Genomic DNA, 25566 nt, shown 5'->3' on the forward strand with positions numbered 1-25566 from the left:
CTCCTCCTCTTCCCTCTCTGTTCCCTTCTCCGTTTCCTCCTCTCCTCCTCTCTGTTCCCTTCTCCTATCCCCCACCTCTTCCCCCCAGCGGAGAGGAAGAGCAGCGACAAGTGAACAACAAGCCGAGGCAAGGCAGACAGATCGCATAGGTGGGTGTTTTCTCCGTCTTCACGAAGAGTGCGCTCTCCCCGCGGCGGAAAGTTTTATTTGTGCATGTTTGAAGTGTCTGCTCGACCCCGCCGAGGTTGTTTTTGTTGCCTCCTCTCAACTCACTTCTCCCCCGAGCTGCGGGTCGAGGTGTGGATCGTGTCAGCAGCAGCAGCAGCAGCAGCAGCAGCCCTCGGCTAGGCCTGAATCCACCTCGCAAGCACTTAATGGACTTTGAAAAACAAGCCTAACACTCTCCAGGATCGGTAATGGCCCGTCTTTTGGCGTCTCGTGCTCGTTGCAGCTGGTTGGGATGTGTTGTTTGTGGGAAACAGAGGGTGACCTTTTATTTTGGTGAACTTGGTGGTTGTAAACGCAGCGTTAGCAGGGGAGCTAAAAACGGCTCATGCTAAGTGAGCTAGCATAGGTGTATTCCTGTCGTTGGCAGGATGAATAACTTATTTAGAGGGAGAGTTGGGGGGAAAAGTTACACTCAACGTGTACATGTAGTCGCGGAGGGTTGATACCGAGGCGGCTAACGCGGACACAATGTCCGCGTAACGTGGACGTTTGCTAACATTGCAGTTTATTACATGAATGGTCTGGTTTGTGGGTTGGCTGGTTATCACGTTATTACACTACACGTTGAGGTCGTTGCTATTTGCTGCCTTCAACCCATCATGGCGGAAAGATCCCCGGGCGTAACCTCCAGTTTTTCTCCAGGGTTATAAAGGTGTGCAGGACAGGTGAGAGTACACGGAAGTCACCGGGCCAGCCCGCCGCGTCACAGACCGTAAGTGAGGGTTCAAAGTCCAGTCTCGGGCTCGCTTATCAGTTTACTATGATGTGTTGCAGCCGAGACTCTCTGCGGACGGTGGAGCTGGGTGGTGCCTTCAGGTGACTAAACGTGCATGGTAGATTGCCCTAAACGTGTCTTACATTTTCGTGTTGAAAGTCTAACTGAGTAGACACTGTTTCAGTGTTTCAGCAGCTGCCTTGCACCATGTTTGATGTGGTTTGCCAGGTAGAGGGAGGGGTGGAGGTGGAGCAGAAGGGGAGGGGGCAAGAACCTGTTGTGTGGGTCTGAATGTTTGGGTGTGGTAAGGTGGCAGGCTTGTTTGTTGCCTCATTCAGTCCCTTGTGTAGAGGCTTGCTACTCAGACACCTTCTCGATTTCCAGTTCTTCAATGGGAACGGGTGCTGGATTACTCAAGAGGGACCTGACCAGATCCGCGTTAGTGGATCGCTCTTGGAGTAAGCGTTACTGCTTTTATTGTGCAGTCCTGTCTTATTAGGTTTGTGTGTGTGTGACGTTCCCCAATAACAACACAGACCAACCTGAGATGTGTTTGACAGCTTCTCTAAAGTAACTGATTTGTTGATTTGTGTTGGTGCAGTCAGCTGATTGGCGAGTCTTAGTGCAGCATGGACAAGCCTGTCATATTCCTTAAAAGGCCCTGGGGCATGTCTGTTTCGGCCTGCCGGAACTGACATGGGAAAGATTGGGAGCAAGTGTGGACATGCAGTTTTCTCAAAAATGTTCCTTCTGTTTTAGATGTAGAAAAAAGGAGTGGCAAAACTTCTAAGTTGGACGTCTCTTTTGCTGCCTAGAATTGTTTCCTGAGCCATTTTGACTGTGGGGGCTGAAGTCTTGCTACTAAGCCAGTTGTTTTAACCAGGGCTATCATTTGTGAGCCTCTGTAATGATGGGCTTTCAGAGCACACCATGGGTGTGTCCCTCTGACACACAGAAGCTGAGGTTTTCTTATATTTGCTCCTCCTCCTCCCTGTCTGTCTCTCTCCAATTATCTCTCTTCCGCTATCTACGTCCAATGGTTACAAACGTGCAGTCTGTGTTTTTATTTGAATGGTGTGTACGTCAGCTTGCTTTCTATGCAGTGAAGGACATGTACGATATGAGATGGTGTACACAGAGCAAAATCAAAGTGCACAGGTTTCTAAATCTGTGAAGGGAAACTGTCGCTCGGTACCCTCCCTCAGTGCTTGTGGTTAGCGTCTTGGAAAGAAGTTGGAACTTTTATGGTTCTCACTGCAGCTATTTAACCCACTTGCTTGTTAAGTGGTAGCCACACTTTGATTGCAAGTCACCAGCGGTAAATCTTTACTGACTGCTGAATGTTTTTTAGTTTGTTTGGCAATTTTTTTTAATAAAGTGTTTGAGTGACCAGGAATGTTAAATATTTGTTAATTTTTTAACACATATTTGTACATTTTAAATGGAGTATTACGAAACTTCTGTGTTTTGTGACTGATAAGTAAACGTCTTTCAACAATTTTGAATGAGGTTGAGTTGAAGAATAAGATGTAGTTGGTTCAATGTACAGCGAGCCTACATTGACTGATTAAATATGTACATTAAATGAATATATCTTAAATCAGGTGTGACAAATCACCAACATGTGTGGACTTTGAGTAGACTCGTATGATAATACCGTTAGGACATATAGTCACAAAGAAACAAAATAAGATTATGTTTTAAATGTGTAGGGAGTTTTGTCTGATACCTATTTTATTGCAAAAATGCAATTACTCATCATTTTGATTATTTTCTATGTTGACTTTTGATTAAATTTGGTTACATTTGCAATAGTGTAATATAATAGTGAATGCATTTTGAAAATACATACAGTTTTAACAATGATTAAAACCATATTCCCTACTCTTTTTTTCAATAAGCTTGGCTCAGAACAATATAAAAAATGTATATTCACTTTAATAGTCACACATTGTCCATTGCACACCCCTTCATTTAAGCCATCCTGGTTTTAAGAGCAGTGGGCAGCTACTATAACGCATCCAGGGAGCAGTTTAGGGGCCCCATAAGGTGGTTAGCCACGAAGATACTGATACACTTTTGTCTTGTGGTCAATTTAGTTAGATCATGACCTAATCAATCGCCACAATCGTTAAATATAGGCATTTCTTGTGTGAAATGAACCTCCACTCTATTTGTTAATGTCTGCTGGAGGTAAATAACCAATTAAATAGAAGGGCTGAGCACTTAATGTAATTTACTGTTTATTTCAAACAGAAAAAGAATAAGTAGAATTTGATATTATTTGAAATAAACTGCATTTATAATTATAAAAGATATTAAGAAATCAAAAATACCCAGCATGTTCTGGGTCTATCATTTCTGAGGGATTGCTTCTTTTCATCTGTTCATATCATTGTTAATTCATTCAATATTTTTGACCTGTCAGGCAATTTTAATCCTTTGAAATTGTGATGGGCATTTCTGTCTAGGTAGAGGCAGGGGTGCCCAGTAGTTTAAAGGCAGTGCGGGTAGATCACATGCCATTAAAAAAAAAAAGACTTTTAAAAAGCACCTTGCTCACGGTGTCTCCTATTTATTTAATTTTCTCGTCATGTGGAGCGGCTGCGCGGGTCAGTCCCCTCACCCCGTAGGCTCCGTCGCCAGGGCGGGGAGCGCCTCATGTAAAGGGCGTCAGGGGTCTGCAGCAATGTCGTCAACCCACCCGACCCGTCTTGCAACACGGACCAAGGAGTCTAACGTATCCGAGAGTCAGAGGGTCTCTGAAACCCCGTAGCGCAATCGCCCTGTATGCTTGTGGTGGAACTGTGTGGCGGAGCGGGTGGTGGACTGTCATAACGCGCCGAGTGTGTTGGTCTGTGACAGTAACTCCAGGAACACTTTTTCTTCCTAGTCTGTCCGTGATGTAGACTATACAACACTCATTGAAGGTCTAGGTCTGAATCCCACGGCCTGTCACTGGGTGAACATATAGTTGAACTGTTTTTTTTTTTGGCGGTTTCGTGATCTATAAATTACAGTTGCCTGCACATGTCCTTTTGGCTGTTTTGTGATCTTTCGTGATTTATGAATTACAGTTTCCTACACGTGTCCATCCTCGCTCAGAATAGTAAATTGACATCCTGTAGATTAGACAGCTGTCCTTGTAGAGATCTCCAATATAGCGGTGTGGTGTGGTGGGTGGGCGTCCGTCTCTCTGCAGCTACCACACTGCAGGTCACAAGGGAGGAGGGTGGGGAGGGGAGTGGTTTCAAGTCAGGACAGCAAAGGCGGTAGTATTTGGATGCGGGCCAAGGCTAACACACAATACACACAACACAAGCACAGGGGCTAAATTTCTGTGAGACCATTCAAATGAGGCTGAGTCAGCGTAACACTTGGCCAAGCCACAACAGCATTTTATCATAGCTTCACTTCAGCTGTGTGTTTTTTTTGTCTGCCAGAACCATAAAGTGACTAAATCGCGGAAGTAGCAATGATGTCATATTATAATCAAGGAAAACACATCGGTCACAATACTCAGTGGGCACTGGGTGAGAGACAAAAAAACTGTCTGTGAGTGTGTGCTTCACAAAGTTTTCAGTGAGTAGTGGACACAGATAGTGTGTACACATTGGTGTTGGCTCAGGATGCCAGGGGACTTAGCGGTGTAATTCTAGGGCTATACCATTAGTAGATGCGATTTAGCGTAGCTGCTAATGGCCTTACAAGAGATTAATGCCTAATGCCCAGGCTTTGAGTGGCTGAAGCCATTTAAAACTCACTCACAAGCAACTATTCCCTTTCACAAAAATGTTAGTGGTGGGAATCGCGTAGCTATAGAGTTTGTGTGGTTCTGTGTGTCTGGCAGAGGCATAAAAGCTCTCCTCTGTGCTCTAAAAGAAGTGTTGATGTTTTGAAAGAGCCGCAAAGAATAACCCATACTGTGGTATGTCGACTTATCTGACATATGCTGTCAGTGCTCCATTGCCAAGTTAAAATCTTGATTCCTCTTACGAAAAAATGTGGCCGCTATAGACAACCTTCATGACAGAACAAACATATATTTGTAGCTTGCTGCCACATTTACTTCCCCTTTCACTTTTTGAGTTTGGGATCTCAGCAGAGAGATCTGTTGTTGTTGAGTGAAGTCAAGGCTTGCATTCAAGGCGTAATGCATTCTAAGCTTCACGCAGAGGTTACATATACCCACTTGAGATAATTTCAAAACTATCTCTCAATTTCTGAACGCTAGCCACTAAAAAAGCACTTGGTTGGGTTGTGGTTGGATGCCCTGATTGGGTCGGAGAAAGTAATGGGGCCCCACTCTGTCTTTCCAGGATTGGAGTGTTTGGCTGAGAAGACAACACACTGCTGTGAGAGATGGATAAAAACCACACAATGAGAGAGTGAAGGGCTCCCTTATTAGGACAGTTTCCAACAGCTGAGACAGGATATGACACGCTAAATCTCACTGTGGAATGTATGACAATGGCGGCGGTGGTGTGTCTTTGTGCGGCTCATGTGTGTTTCTATCCTCATGTGTGTTTCTGTCCAGAAATGCCTCTCCACCCTCCTTCCCCTTCTCTGCCACACACACAAATGTAAAGAAACAAGAAACAAGGCAGTATTAACTTCACCAAAACTTCGCCACAACTCTGTTTGCATATTCAAGGATAGAACCAACGTCAGCCAGGCACACCCGTCACCTTTATTTAGTCTCTGACCCACATACACAATCACTCGCCCTCACACAGATGTGTGCACACACCCGTGCTGGCGTTTGTGCACACTCAAACTTCATACAGGAGTCTTTGTTCACTCAGCCAATCCAGTGTGTGCAGATGGAGAGCAGATTTGATCTACATGAGTCAGTGAACTTTGAAGTAGAAAATGTTTTTTTGCTCTGGTTTTGGAGATGAGCCACCCTCGTGTCATCCCGTTATTACGCAGACACTGTTGAATTAATTTTCCTCAGATTCCTCAATCCTTCCTCACCAGCGTCCCTACTGAGGAAGCCTGAGAAAAAGGGACTTTGTCATTGTTTGAATTTGGCCTGGAGTGACATTCACTTATTAGCATACCTCTGTAATTTCAGCTTGAGTCATCCTTGGCATGTGTTCAAGCTGCATTTCTTTCCCAAAAGTCCAGGCTGATATGTTGACCATTGCAAAACAAAATTGTTCTACTTTGCTATTTTGCAAGCCCACCTACATTTGGATAATCATTAGACATAGCATGTTAGGAAAGTACAAGTTCTACCAATTTGTGAAAAATATGTTGGTGAGCACTGAGCACAGTAAAGAGTAACAAATGTGAAGTGTTATCTAAGGTCACCAGAGTTTGTCAACCAGATGGAATTTGCCTTGGGGGTAAGGTTGTGCCCTAAAACACTAGATATTTGTTTTATTTTAAATTAAGAGGAAGGAATTAATATTATGTAGCAGCAATGTTGATATACCTTTTGACAGTTTCTTGTCTTGACCAGCTCCAGTTTGTATGGCTTTTCTTGTGATTTTGAATCTCTTTTACAGCTTTTAGTTATATCAAGAAATGCTGCTTGCCATAGATGGCATGAAAAATAAAATTGCATCCACTATAACTTGCAGAGTGCTGTAAGAAAGCTGGGAATACGAGGCATGCCTTGTTTTTCCCTTCGCAGAACACGCCTTCTCAATTCAAAACACCTCTGGATTTTCAAATTTGGTGTAACTTGATTGTGTGATGCCGTCTCTCGATAACTCCTCTGAATGCCCTCACACTTGCACATGTCTCCTCCCTCCGCTCTCACGATCCCTGCATCTTTGGAGTGAAGAAGTGCTAACAAGCTCCACACGCTGAAAACAAGCTTTAATTGTTCCTCTTCCTGTATCTCACTTTCTCTCTATTTTTAACTGCACAGCAGAAGGTGAAGAAACGCTGAAAACCTGCTGGTAGTTCGCTTCCATTCCTTGTTCAGCTGATGCCACCTTTAATTTGAACTGAATAATCACTTTTGAAGACAAATTCTCAAATTGCGAGTTCTCTTTGTCCCTGCTGCTCGTCCTTACTGGTTCTTGCTCTTGTTCTGTCTCCTCATATTTTCTCTGCACCTGCTTCTATATCTCCTCAGTTCTCTCTCTCATCTTTACCTTTCCTCGCTTTCCCCTCCTGCGTCAGCTCTTGCTGCTTTTAACCTCTATATTTTATCTTCAGTCACACTTCAGTGTGTGCATTCCCAGATGTGCATGGTGCCATGGCCCGTCTGTCTTTTGTATCTATGTACATGGGTGGTTCAACCTCGCTGTCTCTAACTTTGATTGACTCTCGGTGTTGGTTCACTCTCCTCTACTCTCTGGTGTTGACCCTGTCCTGTCCTGTCCTCTGCTCTGCTCTGTTCTGCTCTCAGCGAGTGAATGGAGCAGTGTGCGAGTACGGCCTCCCTGCTGGCCTCGGTGCGGGAGCAGGAGAGGCAGTTTGAGATGCTGAGCCGAGCTCTGGAGGAGGAGCGGAGGTCGTGTGCCGGCACCTTGCCCCGCCCCCTCCCCAACATGCAGGTAACATGGAATATACCACGCCCATTCCCTCCACTTTCCACCCACCCTCACCCATATTTTCCATCGAGACGTTCTTCGGATTCATCCTTGATCCGGGCAAGTTTGTCCAATCTATCTCCATCGTAACCCCCCTATACCATCTGTGTGTGGACTGGCTGGATGGAAGCAGAATCAAATAAAATACCTCCTGGGTAGGTTTTTGCCAAGCTGGAATTTTAAAGTGCGACTGAAGCGTCTCTCAATATCGCCTTCCTGAGGTCATTTGCACTCTCTGCCCATTTTTCCCATCCTCCATTGGTTCCTCAGTCACTGTTCATGTCTTATTCAAATGAAAAGTCCTCCTATCATTGTACCCCTTTACCAATCATGCTTAACAACCGTGTAACTCATCATGTTTGTCTTGACCTGTCCATTTTTGCATGCAGAGCGATGTCTCGCTCGACAGAATGTTGTTTGTCATGTTTGGCTTTTTCCTGGACGATCGATTGCTTTTTCAGTCCATTAGTTTGGACAAAGACGTCCTGTGTCGTCGTCTGTGAATTCTTGGTAAACATCTCAATTACCGAGTGTGTTTCTGTCTTCATCATCTGTGAGTCAGTTAGCTGGTTGAGAGACTGCAGAGTGATTCTGAGTTCACCTCGCTCCCTGGCAGTCATGCGGCACACCCACCAACTCTCGCTCGTTCTTTTACTTCCTTATTGACTAGTTCAGTCATTAGCGTGCGTAAACAGACGCGCGCGCGCACACACACACACACACACACACACACACACACACACACACACACACACACACACACACACACACACACACACACACACACACACACAGTCCCTGAGGCAACCTTTGAGACAAGTTGTCATAAACTATTCTCTTACTCGTTCACTTTCCCTCTTTCACTTGCTGCTCCTGCATGTGTGCATGCGTTCTCCAGGACACATCCCGGTTTCAGGTATGTCTAGTGGCAGATAAGGAGCAGAAATGTCAGTTGTGTGTGTTTTAGTGAGAACAGGGCAGAAATGTAGCCTGTGCTGGTTCTTATCTTGTGTGTGTGTGTGTGTGTGTGTGTGTGTGTGTGTGTGTGTGTGTGTGTGTGTGTGTGTGTGTGTGTGTGTGTGTGTGTGTGTGTGTGTGCGCGTGTGTGTTTACATAGCCCAAAGGCTTCGGCATGCCTCTGCTACTCTCCCAGGCAGCGCAAACCCGACCTGAGTCTTTACTGACAGGTTCCCACATGCTCACATCTGCCCGCCACTTTCTACTATTCTCCCTGGTGGAGTCCTTATCTGAACTAAAGAGTTTTGATTTGCTTAAACAAAGTATTGTTGATTTGATCTGGGCAGAGTGGCACTTAAAAAAAGGCTGTTATTGCATGTGTTATTTCCAGCCTTTTTACTTAAAATGTTTAGGCAGACAACTGCTTTCCTTCTCAGAATCGCTGTTGAGAAATCTTCCCCCTTGGCTGTGCCCCCTTGACCCCTATTGTAGTGGAGATACCTCTGCAGAGATGGCATGAGCGATACAAAGAGCTCCCCCTGTGGCTGGAATGAGAAGTGCACCACACCCATTACCACTCCTAGGCTGGCATTGCTGGTGGTGTCGACTCAAAAGACAGAAGTTTGTCTCTTTGTTTGTGTCTTTGGATCATTATTCATTTCATTACTAATTATTTAACTCTTAAATCACATTATTCCATTCCATTCATACATTTGTGGGATTAGTGTGTTCTGTTCAGTTGTATGTGTTTAAGGGTGTGGCGAAGACATGAAAGCCTTTTTGTGTGCCAATGAGGTTTACATAGCTTTGGTCGTCATGGAGTGTCATTTTTATCTCCTGTCTTCGACCACAAGCGTGTCAAGACATGATTTTCACGCGCATGTCTCAAACAACACGCACACTCGTTTTAATCTCTGCAGCAGTCAGATCTTTATTTGTGCAGGCTTGCAATCGTTTATTTACGCTTTAAGTCAAAAAACAAAATTCTCTACAAAACCTAGTGCATCCATGGGGAGCCTAATTAGGGGACCCTAAGTGTTCTACAGCTCATATGACCTTGATGTGAGTACCAGACTCTATTGTCCTTGGTCTCTAAAGAATCTGCAACTTCTTGCCATTCAAATTTTTTATTATTATTAATTTCTGCATAAATTTGATCATAAGTCAAGAATTAGATCAAAAAATTACTCCTCGATCGCTCCTCGAGTTTTTTAAATTGTATGTTTGGTACCTTCCTATAATGCCACAGAGTAATACAGCACCTCTTTGGCAAGATTAAGCAAAGATTAGAGCGTCCAAATCTGCAATATTAATCACAATAAACACAAGCACTGACCCCTTTTCAAGCATTTCTAGTCCAAAAATCATGTTTTTCGGTTCAGAAATAGAAAAATGACCAACTTTGACCTTTTCCTTGGTCTCATTATGACAAACAATCTGGGTTACTGACCCTCTCATTTCCGCATGTGTCATCTAACGCAGATTTCAGATTAATCCTATTTAGGAGTACTAAATTCGTTAAAATGTGAAAAAAACGTAAAACATTATAATCGCTGAGTCAGGTTGAGGAGCTTCCGGAATTTTTTTAAAAATGTCGCCCATCGTTTCTCTTTTCACAAGGGTTTAGAGTACTTAACCTGTTTAAATTTATTAAATCGGACCTGTGGATGATAATCTAGAAGCATTTGAGTTTTTCTTTTTTTAGGCACTTAATTTCTGTGGAATTAGGGGAAAAAAAGCCCTGGGTGTATCAGGTTTATTAGCAAGATTGATTGCTACTTCATTACATCCCTTTCAGTTTACTACATATTGTAAGGGTTTATCATTATTTTACCGTTTTAATTGTTAAACTTTTATCATTATGTTTGTTTTCTTAAAATATGACCAATGTCCGCACACAAAAGCATGATAATGACGTGACGTTTGTGGTCTAGAAACGGCCCATCTGTGGCGGAAACATAGACAAAGCGTTGAACTGTCACTTATGTGTCCATTTTGGTTGTCATTAGATATTTGCATCATCGTAATTCAAATATAAAATAAATTGAAATAATTTCAATTTTGTTTTTGCTGCAGCAGCAATGCAACTGAAGCTACGCTCACGCTACATGCGACAAATCAACAGGCTACGCGCCATTTTCAGTGGAAGCCGATGATATGAAACCACAAACCTGTGACTACAAATCAAAGTTGACCACGTCTCAGCTTTTTTTCAGCTGTGACATAGTGAAGAGTAAACAATCCCCCTCCCTCATAATTCCTGTTTTGTTAAATAAAAAAATAAAAAAGTATTGTTGCTGGCCACACTTGAGCGTTTTAGTTGCTTTTGTCGCTCACAGTGTGAACATAGCACGAAAGAGCCTGAACTTCACAAGATAAAATCGAACGCCATTCAAATAAAAGTTGACGATGGATCCAATCAATGTGTGTTCGTGCGTTGGATCTCATATGTATTTTGTCCTTCCTGCAGAACGGACGCAATTCTTGTGATGCAGACATAGAGAGGCTGACACTGAACGAGGGTTACATCAACGGGACACATCATGTAAGCATCTTTCAGAGCCCTTCAGCTCTTTACCTCTTAAGATGGTTAATCAAAAGGATAACCCATGTAAGACCTACATTTTAGTTGTTCTTCTCTGAAATGTGTGTGTAGTTCAGGATGGACCCTGGTCAGATGGTGCAGGAGACATACACGGTGGAAGAAGATCCCCAGGAGGTGCCACCTGTTGTCTCTGTGGAGACCGGTGAAGATGGGACAACACGCCGCACAGAAACCACGGTAAGATGAGTAGATGGAAAGCAAAAACTTCACTTCATTTTACAGCATTAAATAACCATTTTGTGTTCATTTGTAGCTTGTAGGAGTCTGGATTCTTTGCGACATTTCCTTTTTAGGTTGTATCATTTACCTTTGTAAATAATAGCTGTTGACTCTAATCTCCTGCCTACCTTCTTTTTGGTAAGGTAAAGAAAGTAGTAAAGACCACCACCACTCGCACAGTCATCCCCTCCGTGTCAGACACACTTTCCCTGGATGGTGGGGGTTCAGTCACAGGCATGGGGAGCTACCCTGCTCCTATGGTCTACAGACAGGGACCCGGAGGTGGGGGGCCCATGGACTACCCCACTCACACTGTGCCCCGCAACTACCAATACGGACCGCCGGTGGGGTACGAGGACTACCGAACTGGGCCACCCCCTTCTGAAGCCTACACAAGCCTGAGCAGGGGAGCGCGCATGGATGATCGCTACAGGTAGAGTTTTTGTTGAAGCTCATGTAGTCAGGGTAAACATTAAGTTCACAATTTAATGGATCTGGACAATATTTTCATCACTTCCCTTTCCCTCCTCTCTCCAGACCGGTCCATCAAGACGGTTACAGAACTATGGATCCAAACTACAGGGCCCCCAGCAGGAACCAGCTAGACCCCTATGCTGCTCAGCCACAGGTATCTTCAACAATCATTGCGTCACTTTTTTCTCAGATTGACTTTCTGAGTTTGTTTTTTTGCTTCCTTGCTACGTGTTTGGATTGATTGTGATTGCAGGACTACGCGCATATACAAGACCTAGCATGAGTTCACGACAACAATTGGCTTGAGGCCCCTAATATTTTGGATTCTGTCCCTTTTGTAGGTTGGGCGTATGGGAAGTGCCATGGAGCTGTCCTCTATGACAAGGTTTGTCCCAGAGCCGTACGGTCTGGAGGACGACCAGCGCAGTATGGGCTATGATGAGCCCGACTATGGCATGGGACACCCGATGCACTACAGCACCATGCCTCGCAACCACAATGCATTCCCTCATGGGCCCCCACGCAGGACTGGGTAAGTTCTGTGTTTTTGTTGTGACTCGTCTGTTTCAGGGATGAGTCTCGATGTTTGTTTTACATGTCTGTATATACTATCTGTGCATCATCTTTGAAAGCAAATAATAATGTTTCTCCTACAATTATTTTTTCACGAAAAAATAGAAGTAAATGTGAACATATATTGAATTGTTATTGTTTGCAAATCACCAATGTTATAAACAACTAAAGGGGCAAACTCTGGTTTCCCCATATATTGACCAACATTTTTTACATTCTGTTTTCCTCCCGCCTCGCCAGGAGTTACGAGGGCACCTTGGACGGCGACATGAGTGGCCCGGGAGACATGTACTTTTGGGAAAGAGCGCCGCTGGCCCAGGGGGAAAGAGGTAGCATGGCTTCATTGGACAGCACTTTAAGGAAAGGTCCCGGTCCTGGTCCCACAGGCTGGCGTCAACCCGAGCTGCCAGAGGTCATTGCCATGCTAAACTACAGGCTGGACCCGGTCAGGAGCAACGCAGCTGCTTTCCTGCAGCATCTCACCTACAAGAACGATAAAGTAAGACATGCAAATGCGCAAGCATATAGTTTTATGGTATAAAGTTTGTTTCCAGTGTAATGCAGGTTGGACTAGACTTTTATTTAAATCAATCAGTTGAGGAATGCAAAGGTCAAAGCGCCATGTCACAACAAAAGATGATTAGTCATGTGTTTTTAAAGAGTAAATGAGGCATGTATGATAGCGGATATAGCAGAGACAGACAGAAAGTTATAATTGTATCAGAGTGGGAGTCAAGATGAGATAAGGAGTAGTAGGATGGGTGCAAAACGTTTAATTGGAACTTTCTCCCAATGTAGAACTGTCAATGTTTTAGCAGAAAATGTTAACGTGCGCCTTAGTCTGCACTCTGGTTGTTTAATCTTGTGGCATTATACCTGGTTTTATAATAACATGAACCAAAGATTGATCTTAAAAATAAAGCATAGCTTAATAAATATGGGTGAAAAAATATGTCAAAAGCTAGGAGGACTCTGTCTTGATTAAACTCTTTAATCAGCCTTTTATGCTCAGACTGAACGTAGGCATGGATACTTCAGTTGGTTTTGTCCAATAAAATGTATTGAAATGAGATGACTATGACTAATACTGTTGCATCTTCAACTATGTTGATAAAAGGAGTGGATTTGCAGCGTTACTTTGTGCTGTTGTACTATGAACTGAATATAAGAAGAAAAAAATTAAGCTGCAGATGGTCGGAAGATGCTGACTCTTCTGCTGCAATGTTCATTTTTATAAAACAGGCTCAACAATACACGTTTAGCTACATGTGAAATAATACTCCAGTTAGTCCAACTTTAAACATTAAAACAAGCTCACTGTAGTTGTAAGCTCCTGCTTAATCTGTACAGTTTCAAGCAGTCTTTACATTATCTGCTTCCTTTATGAATTTGCACAGCCAGTGTATTTTTCTCTTTCATTCATAAGGATTTTCCAGGAGGTTTCCTCTTCAATGATGGTCAATATGTGCCTTAATTTCTAGGCCGTGTCTACATAAATGCTCATGTTCTTTTTTTTGCTTTCCAGGTGAAGTGTGATGTGCGTCGAATGAAAGGAATACCAGCGCTAGTCTGTATGCTTGACAACCCAAACAAAGAGGTTAGTTTGCTGATTTTATTTATGTCTTTCTTTTCATTCTTATTAACTACTGTGTGGTTAATGGTTGGAATAGGTGGGGGTAAACGTGAGGTTTAAGGGATGTAGTGTATTCCTTATGTAATAGTTCTTAGATAGAGACGAGTTGAACCTGAGACTTGGCTCTAATATCAATTAGAAAGGAAAATAGAAATGAGCACTACGTCTTTGACGACTCTTGGTCAAATCTTGAAAGTCAACATTTGTGCTAAATATGGTTTCGGCCAAAACATTTTGTGGTTTTTCTATGATCCCCTTTCATTTAGCACAAGCTGTGGCAAGGTTTTGCTGATCTTTGTATGGGCATTTCCAGACAAACCACATCATGCATTGCATTCCACTCTCGAGGCAAAGAAACATCTTAATTTCACATTTCATGCTATACGGCTTGTGACATGTTGGTCAAGTCTGAGTTTGTATTGAACGACTTGCTCTGGGTCAAACTGCAACTGCAAACTCTTTTGTGTTTGTGTGTGTTGTATTAAAAGCGTTATAGGATCATGCAAACATGCTAAACAATTTTAATTGTACAGTACAAATAGGTGTAATAGTGTTTTTTTTGTGTTTTTTTTTTAACACAAGTGAGATCCAATCTTGACTATAAAATGTTCTGCTGAACTTAACATTGCTTTATAGTGAAAGTATGCCAGAAATATGGTCAACTAATAGTAGTAGAAATGCCAAGACCCATTTCCTTTGCTTATTAAAATCTGTCCATGTGTGTGAGAGCAGTGGTCTCCTGACTCATAGATTATAAGCTCTTATTGCATCTTTATTATAGGTTCACTATGCAGCCTGTGGAGCACTAAAGAACATTTCGTATGGCAAAGATCAAGACAACAAGATCGCCATCAAGAACTGTGACGGAGTGCCGGCTCTGATCCGGCTGCTGAGGAAGACCCGTGACCAGGACCTCACTGACACCATCACAGGTTAGAGACGACACGCAACAGCACAGCGCGACCGCTTACCAATCCGGTCAATGGAAATGGTCTTCGCTCAATCATCAGAGTTCCCTCACTTATTTAAAGAGTCGGCCTTCCTTGTAATATTTAGATGTTTCTACAGCTTTTTATTGTATTAAAGTTCTGTTAAATTGTATTTAACAGTGACATTTTTATCAGCCTATATTTTAAATTACATTTTGTACGATTTGGAAGCTTCATAATTGAATACAACATTTTTACATCTTGAATTGTTTCCGTTTTTTGCAGGAACGCTGTGGAACCTGTCGTCTCACGACTCTGTGAAAATGGAGATCGTGGACCATGCACTGCACGCCCTCTCTGACGAGGTGATGGTGCCTCATTCAGGCTGGGAGCGAGGGACCAACGGAGCAGGAGGAGGAGAGGAGAACTGCAAGCCCAGACATCTTGAGTGGGAGACCTCCCTCACCAACACAGCTGGCTGTCTAAGGTATAGAAACAAGAGCCGTTTGACTGATGTTTTGAAAAAGACGGAAAGAGGAAAGGTTGTCGGGATGCCAGCTAAACAGGCTGACAGAGCAGTGGGATGTATGAAGGAGGATGGAAGCAGTTAACGGAGCAGAAAAGATAGGAGAACACCTACATGGAGTGGAGAAAGAAACTAAGTTCATGTTATTCCACTAATAATCAGCATAATAATACAGTCAGACTAGAAATGCTTAAGGTTTCCTCTCAATCAGACCAAACCCATTCTACAAGAGATGTTATTGCACTTAATAAACCTTTTTATATTCAGTTTTAACAGATAAAAATCTATCATCTCTGGTTCTGATGGCTTTTTCTGTTTTTGGATAATATTCATACAAGTAAAGTATACTTTTTTAAAACCACACTTTTAGTTAAAAGAAATAAGCAACAAACACTCAAGGCAAGTCCATCATATTCAAAAGTTTGCACGTGGTACTTGTGCACATGAGAAGCCATTTATTCTTGACCTCTAGCACATATAAACCGGATATACGAGTACATATAAAATACCATTGGCGTTAAATGTCAGTTATCTTTCATGGAAAATAACCTGCTAAATGGAAGAGAAGTGAAGCCTCACAGTAACTCTTGGAGGGTGAAGAAGGGAAGTTTTCAGGGAGGGGACAAGCAGAAGGACACTGGGGCATTGACTTTCAAGTGTAAACAGTACGTTCTGTCTGTTATCTATGCATTCCCCTTGACCACACGGTTAATTACAGTGTTTATGTGTAGGTTTTGAAAAGTATGTGTGAATAATTCTTTATCTTGAAGACTATAACAGTTTGGTATTTGCAGAAATTGTCTGCACAGTATCGTCTTACTATCTATCATACAGTGCATTGACCAACAGTGTTGTAAAATCTCATTAAGAAGAGTAAGGGAATGCATCAGATTGTTTCAACTGAATCATATTAAGAAAACCTGATTATTAATAAGTTTAGAATCATATTAAAGTTACCACTTTTATAGATCACATTAGATTTTCAGAAAATGCATTAAAATTGCTCAACATATACAACGTATGCTTTTAAAATAATGGGAAGTATGCCGCAGTCACACTATCATGCTACAAATATGGACTTTAATTATATTATCAGAGGATCTCGTTTATACAGCAGTTGTTAACGTGGATATAAACTTTAACCTGTTCGGGTGAGCAGAGGAAAGGAAATGCTAACGGTAGTAAACACAGACCTCTCCTGAAAATGTGATACAATATTCACAGAGAGGTTTGAAATGGGAAATCTTACATGTTCAAATGAAGATAAAGAGAACTGCTCTCAGTGACTTAATCAAAAAAGAGGTAAATCCAGAACAACCTGAATTTGATTCTGAAGTTAACTAGAGCTTAAATACCTATTGCGTTTAGCTTCATTATACCTTCATCAGCTTGTTCGTTTGCTAACGTGCAAAGTACAGCTGCAGATGAAGGGAGTTTCATTAGTTTTGCATGAGTTTTGGAAATAAACAAAACCATTGGATTATTTACAATGTTCACCACCATGATGGTGATTGATGGAAAATTAAGGCTGAATTTGATATTGGACATTAATATCTGGTCAGTAAATGTATTTCACCCTCCACCCCCTTTTTTTTTTGCCAACTGCATCATGTAAATACACTTACTGAACTACGCAGTGAAGTGGAATCGGTGCCCCACGCTGTGGAAGGGAATGTGTCCTGGTATTGTGTGAGAGGGCGGGGCCTGTCACTGGGAAAACAGGCCAGCACAAAAGACCAAGGCTGCATATCATTCCACAGAGTTTTATTCTCCCTCATGTTCCTTTCTTTACATGTCTTCTGCATCAGTGAATAGAGAACTAACTGGGTCTCAGTTTCCACATGTTTCCATCCACCCAGTCCTGTTGGATTTCTAAGTGGGACAGAGTCAGAGAGCAGCCGAAGAAATTGCTCCAAAGCTGTTACTTGATCCCACCAAACTTTACTCTCGTTCTAAACCAGTAGATTTAACAGGAGTTTCATTCAAACAGCTCTTGGGGGCGTGTTTAAACATTGTGTGCTGGAATCCTTTTGTTGTCACTGAAATTGATTCTTTCCTGTCACCTTAAACCTCTTAACCGCCTCAATTATTTCTCCGACCTTTCACACTGCTAATCCACATTTTGTTTTACATTCTTGTTTCCCCTCTTCTTAACTTTCCACGGGTCCAAAGAAACGTGAGTTCAGAGCGAAGTGAGGCAAGGAGAAAGCTGAGGGAGTGTACAGGATTGGTTGATTCGCTCATGTACATCGTCCAATCCCAGATTGACTTTAAAGAAGTCGACAATAAGGTGAGTGAGTTTGAGGCTAGTGTCACTACGAGCGTAACCGTATCGCCGGCGTCACTGTCGGTGGTTGAGTTGCATTGCGGGTAATGCATAAAAAACATGGTTCTTCTCGATCCTGTTTTCTCTCTAAACCTTGTTTGTGTAACAACGCTATAGGAGTGGAGAGTGCTCTTTTTAAACTAAATGTAACAAGTTAATTAAAACATGAGTGTGTTTGCCTGCGAATTGGTGATTTACGGACTTGCAGTAAGAGACTTGGCAGAGTTTGCATTCCATTAATTATTCTTCCATCTTTGCAGTTGATAGAGAACAGCGTGTGTCTGCTGAGGAACTTGTCCTATCAGGTGCATCGTGAAATCCCCGGCTGTGAGCGCTACCAGGAGGCCACGCCCCTCAACCAGGGCCCCGCCCCCTCCGGCCAGAAGGGCGGCTGCTTCAGCTCCCGCAAGGGCAAAGGTCTGTGTCAGAGAGAGAGAGAAAGAGAGAGAGAGAGGCAGTATTTGTTAGGTCAGTCGGAGGAACATTTGAGGTGATGTCACTGTTGACAATGGCGTCTCACTAGACTGATACTCACACACACGCATCCACACGCACGCTTGTGCAAACAATACCACTCGCTCACATAGGAATGTTAGCAATTTCCCCAACTGCAAGAAAGCTCATCCTCTCTTCTGCTGCTCACTGTTTGTGAATAAAATGAAATAGAGAATAAATCCTCAAATTTGAGAAGCTGAAATGAGTGAATGTTTAAAACGTCAACTTCAGATTAGTTTCATTACTGAAACCATGAATCAAAACTAATTAATAATTTGTTTCATCTTCAAAATTATGCACCAACATATTTTGTCATTAAATAATCAGATCTTTGAGGTGCTTGCTACTTTCTAACAGCAGGTTGTGCAGAAAGTGATCAGGTTCAAATTATGCCGAATTATTAAACTACTGTATGACAAACATGTGATACTTAAAGTATATATATATATATATATATATATATATGTGTATGTATGTATGTATGTATGTATGTATGTATGTATATGTATATATATATATATATATATATATATATATATATATATATATATATATAGATAGATAGATAGATAGATAGATAGATAGATAGATAGATAGATAGATAGATATATAGATAGATATAACACATGTTCAGACATCTGCTTTCTGGTTAGGTAAATGCTTACCTGTGTATATAAAATGGTTACATGTGCTGTGTCCTATGTATCTGCTTTATTTGGCCTTTACACTTGGCATGCCACATTGCTGATTTCTGTGTGGTGTCAGCAGCGCTGTTGTTGGGAAGCAGGTGTTAAACTAGGTGACTCAGTTATGGCTGCTTTCCTCTTACTCACTGTAAATGCTCTCTCTTCCTCCTATTCTGTCTTCCTATCTTCCCTCCCTCCATTCTTCTCTTTCCCTTTTTACGCTGGGCTACAGATGAGTGGTTTTCCAAAGGTAAGCTCTTTGCCTCTGTATGACTGCACTTTGCTTTTGCTGTGGTTGTTGTAGTGGTTGTAGTAGTATTAATAATAGAGTAGCTGAGCTAACAGGTCAGTGTAACTGTCTTAGTAGTAACATTGCACGTCTAATGCATCTCAGTTGTAGGTCATAGAACACATCTAACTGAACTAGAAGACATTTACTAACAGTAGAACTTAGCTTGTGTGTGTTTCTCAAGCTGTGATGTTTGATTCCAGGTAGAAAAGATGAAGATGCAGCTGCAGACATAATAGACATTCCAAAGAGGACCGCACCTGCTAAAGGTAACAAAGTCCTTTTAATATATGTATCATGCAGTGCAGAACAAACTAAATACACCGTTTTTATTTCACCACTCTCTTCTTCTTTCCTGAAGGCTATGAGCTGCTGTTCCAGCCGGAGGTTGTTCGCATCTACACCTCTCTGCTGAAGGAGTCCAAGAACCCCACCGTGCTGGAAGCCTCAGCTGGAGCTGTTCAGAACCTGTGTGCCGGACGCTGGACTGTAAGAGCCGCTATCCAATTTATATCCCACTGCATGTCACCGACGCTCCCTTTGATGAATGGACACACTAGTTTTGGAAATATTGAATAAGATTGGAATCTGAGCAAACATGAACATATACCTATGCAAAGCTCTTCAAGCGTGCCAAACAAGCATGCAATTTGGGAATGAACTAAGGCATTAGTACACGCTTTCCAAAGTGCATCCTTTTCATGGCACTTGTCCATGACTGTACACCATGAACATGACCTTCAGAATCCACACAATATAGGCTCAGGAAACAAATAACCATCTCTTGGGTAAAAGGAGGCATTTCCAGTCTTGAATGACACTTTCTAAATAGTGTGGCTAAGAAGTGAAGACGGCCACAAGATTAATGAATTGGGGGAAATGGGAGTTTGAATACCACCTGATGAAATTGTGTGTCTGTTTAGTATGGGCGATACATTCGTGCCTTGCTGCGCCAGGAGAAGGGTCTGCCCATGATGACCGAGCTGCTGGCCCACGGCAACGACCGCGTGGTCCGCGCCATGTCTGGAGCCCTCCGCAACATGGCCATCGACGCACGCAACAGAGATCTACTTGGTGAGACTGAGCTACTCGTACTGTTGCACAAGGATTTATTGTATGGATTGGATGGCCTGTTTAAATTCATAGCACTCTTCTCATGAACGTGTGTTATCAGGTAAACATGCGGTGCCTCACCTGGTGGCAAACCTGCCTGGGGGCGGGCAGAGTCAGCCGGTGCGAGGGCTGTCAGAAGAGACGGTGGTGTCGGTACTGAGCACGCTCCATGAGGTGCTGGGCTCCAGCCTGGAAGCAGCCAAGACTCTGAGGGCCTCGCAGGGAATCGAGAGACTGGTGCTTATTAACAAGGACGGGTAAGGGCTGTTATCTGAGATAATCTTCTGTCCATGGTGCAAGGACAGAATATTGGCATGTATTGCATGTCTCCATTTAGCATGCTTTATAAGTCTTATCATCTTTTTAATTACCTTTCTGCTTCCCCGTGTCCACGGGGATCCCCAGTAATCGTTCTGAGCGGGAGGTGCGTGGGGCAGGCCTGGTGCTGCAGACGGTGTGGGGCTACAAGGAGCTACGGCGCACTTTGGAGAAAGATGGCTGGAAGAAGACAGACTTCATGGTCAACCTAAACCCTCCGAGCAACAATACCAGAGCCAACGGAGGATATGAGGACAGCACTCTGCCCCTCATAGACAAAGGTTGGTCGGCAAAAGGGAAACTCAAGCATGTAAAGTGTGCTGCACTGCATGGCCAATATCTGAGAGTTTAATTACTTAAAGCATTCAGTGTGTCTCATGTCTAAAATGGTCCAGATTAAGCATTTACTTATTGCCCCAGTGTTTGTATTGCATATTGAAGTCCTGCTAAAAGTAATGTATATATCTTTATTACTGTGTACTTTGTTAATGAATGGCATGTTTTTCATATGATCTTTTTACCTTGCACACAGGTTCACTACAAATGCTTTAAAGGCTGATTTAATTCAAATATAGTATTCAATTGCAACATTTTACAGTGGGGCATTAAAATGCTCCATTTCCAATGGTTTTGCCTTTCACATGTCAAGCATTTTACTTAAAGTGATAGTCGGGATTTTTTTAAGTGGGGTTATACAAGTTACTTATCTACAGTGTATTCTATTAAGTAGTTTGGTAATACACTGATTATGGATAAGTGTCTCACATAATCCCACCCAACATATCCAAAATTTCCCATTAAGATCCACAGATCTCCACTTTATATTCTACAAATGTAATCATCGCAGTGTTTCACAATGTCCTCCTCACAATGTTGCTGTGTTTCTATGTGCTGCAGTTCATGCAGGCTGTTCGCAGAATGAAATAGAGTTCCAATTAATTCATGAATATTTGTCTCAACTGGCTTGGCCTGCTTTTTAAAAAAGTTTCTAAACCTCACCCATTACGCATCAAAGTAACAAACTATATATTTGCGAATACTAGCTGGATCATGCCTGCCTCTTGAAACTCTTTACAGGACACTCACACACCTACACACTATTCTATCTTTGGCAGTAGCGGTTCTCACTGCCGCACCATGTGAACAAAAACATTTATCATTCCACATCGACGCTCATGGTCTTTGTGTCTCTATTACACAGGTGGCAAAGGGGACCGGGAAATGATTCCAATGAATGACATGGGGCCAGGCAAGTAAAAATATGAACACAGACACAACTGGCCAGTGTAACAAATGAAACTCGTGGAGAAGTATTTTTTATTGCACACGCACACTTTGCTGGTTAAACCTTATGTTTGTCCCACTCAGATGCCTACTCCACACTGGACCAAAGAGGGAGAAGGAACACTCTGGATAACACACTCGAACCTGCTGACAAAGATGCAGTACAGGTAAAAGAAACTGGCCAAATGAACAAACACACACACACTCTTCACACACACATAACCCTGCATGACTGCACTCTAATGAAAATAATCCCCTCAATCCTAAACAAACTTCTTTACATACTTCACTTTCCTACATTTTCAAGAAAACTAAAACGCGTAAGACTAATAGAACAAACAAGCTCATGACTTTCAAAAGTGTGTCTGTAACAACTTGCTGTACAGTGTCAAGCAATCATTCACAGGATGTTATGGTCTGTTATCTTATCTTCCGGGCCTCTGCGTCGCCTCTGAGAATATTTCCAGTTCATTCAGGAGACGTCACTGTGAAGCTGACTATTAATAATCAGAGTATTGGATTGGAAATTGCACATGATCACTTGGCTGAAAGATTGAAAATGGTTGGAAATGTGCAACTGGTTAATTATATTGACACACACATCATACACACACATACACACGTCACACACACCCCCACACACCCATCTTTGGAGTTTCCAGATTTCAGGACTTCTGCTAAAATGTTACCGTGTGAACGGACGTGCTCTCACACACATCCACACACAGCATGTTGATGCATGTCTCCTTAAAGCACTGTGGTTGATCTGTGTCTTTCACAAACTCTCAGCAGTGTTCTTTCTCCCACCTTGAACATAACGTAACATGTAACTAACGTTTTATTAATCCTTATCTCACCTGATGTCTTTATTTCCCTCCACTTTTTCTCTTTTCTCTCTTGCTGTTCTTTTTCCGTTGTCTGTCTATTTCATGTTTTCTCCTTTTTGGATTATCACACTTAACCCTATTATTTCTGTATTTTCCCCCCTCGCTGTGTGTACGGTCTCTATGTATGTCACCTTTTGGTCTCTTTCCTTTCTCTGTCACACACTCCTCCTTTCTCTCTATATTAGGGAGGGATGTATGGGGAGAGGCAGGCCTCTTTGCCTCTAATGGATTCTTACGATGGTTAGGCTACACCCACTGTCACACTGCATGTCAGCGCATGGTATGTGTGTCCCACAGGCTGCTCCTCTAAACTCACTGCATGGCCAAATATCTTAGATGTATTTTAAGAGTTGTGACTTTTTATGTGTTTGACAGTGACCAGTATTGTTGAGCTTCCATTGTACAGTTTGTGGACTGTTTTTTTTTTTTTTTGCTTTCCCTGCTGGTGTAAGCGATTTGTTCTCCTGAGATGTGGTTTTTCTCTTTGCACAGTTCATGTACTTTTTGTCTAACCCGTGGTGACTTTGTTGCCAGCAGCCACTATTCTTTATTGTATTTTATACTTAAAAAAGTATATAATTGAATCTTCTGCTGTGAATTTTAAATGTGTGATTCTTCCCGGCTAGGCAAGAATGCCTCATAATAGCTGCTCCACATAATCAATTCTCACACTTGTGTCTCTTGCAGAAAAACTGATTGTGTGCATCACGAGACGACAACCTCCTCCCACCTACTGCCCTTGCTGAACTGACATTGAGGGACTACTACACTATCGATGGGACTAAACTCCATCCTTTACACTCAAATCCTCTTCACTCTATTGCAGCCTCTCTACTCTCTTTCACTTTGTTACATTCCTCCATTGCAGCTGACAAACTAATGGAACCACTCAGAAAAAACTGACGTGGATCTGCGCTCCCTGTGGAAAACTGGATGAGACACTATGACCACTTTGTGCTCTGCAAGTCCCTGAACTACAAAATACTAACCACTCGGTCGGATCCCGTGGTCACAACACTACAGCTCGATGCTACACTACTACTACAACACTACAACTTGCTTGGACAACACTAACTCTCTCTTTGACAAAAAGCAGAGACTGTGGCTTCATCTGAGAACCTTTCTATTTCTTGGAGGTGGGACATTAGATGTAGACCAATCAAACTAATCAGAACAGGACACTTTATGTTGAAATTTTGCATAAATGGCTATTACACTCAGACAAAATCAAGGAAACTCTTCCTTCTCTGCCTCATTCACTGATGGTTAAATACTACAACAAAAGGTTTTCCTACCACTGATCTAATCAGATATGTGTAAAGCTTCTGCTTCTGTTTTGGTAGTGGTTGTTCCTCTTCTTGCTTTGCTCTGTACCACAGTGATGTACATGTGCCAAATGACACTGCTACCGCTGCGACTGCCAATACTCAACGCAAGAACTTCACACTCAACTTTTGCAGCAGCTACACTGAAAATGCTTTATGTGTGCATGGGGATGCTGCATTTTCTGTATTTGATTGTGATCCATAAATATAAAAGGGTGGTGGTTTCAGTATGGATATTCCTACAGACAGAAATAGAGCTGACAGATTACTCTCCATCTCATTGGAATAGACATGTAGTCTGTTTCCGTTAAATGTAAAGCCCCTTAATATTGTAATTCTTAGAAGATATCACAGAATATGTGGGGTGCATTTACTTGTATCTGCAGGTCTGTCATCTTATGAATGTGTACATACCAGACGGTCTCTAACAGCATCTGTATGGGCTAACTGGAGTGCCTCGCTCATTCAGGATAGGTCTGATGGATGTGCCCAACATGACATGGGTGACCAATCATGGTGTCTTTTTCTCAGCAGGTTACTAGTTGAGAATACTGTATATGGAACTCATCGGTTTTCTATTCTGCAAAATAATATAATATGTGAACTTGTACGTATGTAAGACTGGATTCTTGTTAATGGAATTGGTTGTTTTTTTAATAAGATATAAAACTCTTGAGTTCTGTATAACTTACTGCTTCGCAAACCCATAGCCTAGCTGGCTTTAAGACTACAGAACAGTACATGGGAGAAGACGCAGCATTGTCTGTTTTTGCCTGCATTTCTTAAGTACAGTGCTTGTTCTGTAGAAGAATACTTATTCTTAGTGTCGAGTGAGATGTAGATACTTACTGAGTGGATGATTAAAAGAAGCACTCGGGGGGGTATAATGTGTTTTTTTCTTTTTCTTTTTGTTACCTTTTAATTTGTTTGTTTTTCATGCCAATTGAAACAGACAGAGGGTGCCTCTTTTTCTCTAAGTAACAAGTTGCCTTCGAGAATGGACTGACTAAAAGAGGAGAGCAAGGGTTTGTGTTAGCGCATCGCAGTGTACAGAGGCATAGACCAGAATTTGCCATTGGAAAAAGTGGAGAAAAAAATAAAAGCACATTTAAACTATATACAAGAGTATATTTGTTAATTTTAATGGTTTTATGTATTTTTAAAAAATATTGATTTGGGTTAAATTCTTTGTGGGTGCTCTTGGTGAATGCATATGCAATCAGTTTATCTTTTGATTAAAAATATTCAGTCTGTATCTCAATTAAATGCAAGGCAAGTTAGCTAAACATAATAATTCAACATAGTCACCAGATACTGGATCACTAATGACAAAATAAATCTCATTCTGGACTCCACCTTAATCTCTTTGCCTTGGCTCTTAAAAGTTGCACATTCTCATTTACGAATGAATCATGTAACTAGCAATACTGTTT

At 42.1% G+C, this 25566-nt stretch overlaps 1 protein-coding gene across 7 annotated transcripts; it reads left to right on the top strand.

Moving 5' to 3' along the window:
* Positions 1–12: 12 nt before the first annotated feature.
* Positions 13–25542, top strand: ctnnd1 (catenin (cadherin-associated protein), delta 1). 7 transcript variants are annotated; one of them, XM_068589355.1, is made up of 24 exons: positions 171–413; positions 7035–7183; positions 7311–7458; positions 10922–10996; positions 11108–11233; positions 11419–11708; positions 11813–11903; positions 12091–12281; positions 12563–12821; positions 13848–13919; positions 14737–14887; positions 15170–15371; positions 17583–17700; positions 17997–18153; positions 19150–19167; positions 19410–19475; positions 19568–19695; positions 20130–20280; positions 20381–20576; positions 20725–20918; positions 21839–21886; positions 22006–22088; positions 22994–23048; positions 23496–25542. In XM_068589355.1, exons 3-24 carry the CDS (start codon positions 7318–7320, stop codon positions 23552–23554), a joined length of 2871 nt encoding a protein of 956 aa, XP_068445456.1. In that variant the 5' UTR covers positions 171–413; positions 7035–7183; positions 7311–7317; the 3' UTR covers positions 23555–25542. The 7 variants fall into 7 exon arrangements, with proteins under 7 accessions (XP_068445460.1, XP_068445453.1, XP_068445459.1 ...); XM_068589352.1 differs by lacking the exons at positions 171–413; positions 7035–7183 and adding an exon at positions 89–149; XM_068589356.1 differs by lacking the exons at positions 171–413; positions 7035–7183 and adding an exon at positions 420–940.
* Positions 25543–25566: the final 24 nt, after the last annotated feature.

Source organism: Clinocottus analis, unplaced genomic scaffold (genome assembly GCF_023055335.1).
Source record: "Clinocottus analis isolate CAN_PGR_092001 unplaced genomic scaffold, fCliAna1.0.p SCAF_22, whole genome shotgun sequence".
Lineage (NCBI taxonomy): Eukaryota > Metazoa > Chordata > Actinopteri > Perciformes > Cottidae > Clinocottus > Clinocottus analis.

Excerpts from the sequence above, each read along its gene's own strand:
- ctnnd1 (XM_068589352.1), top strand. The coding sequence starts at position 7,318 with ATGGAGCAGTGTGCGAGTACGGCCTCCCTGCTGGCCTCGGTGCGGGAG. Across the intron at positions 15,372-17,582 it reads AACACAGCTGGCTGTCTAAG|AAACGTGAGTTCAGAGCGAA; the intron begins GTATAGAAACAA and ends ACGGGTCCAAAG. Across the intron at positions 20,919-21,838 it reads TCTGCCCCTCATAGACAAAG|GTGGCAAAGGGGACCGGGAA; the intron begins GTTGGTCGGCAA and ends TCTATTACACAG.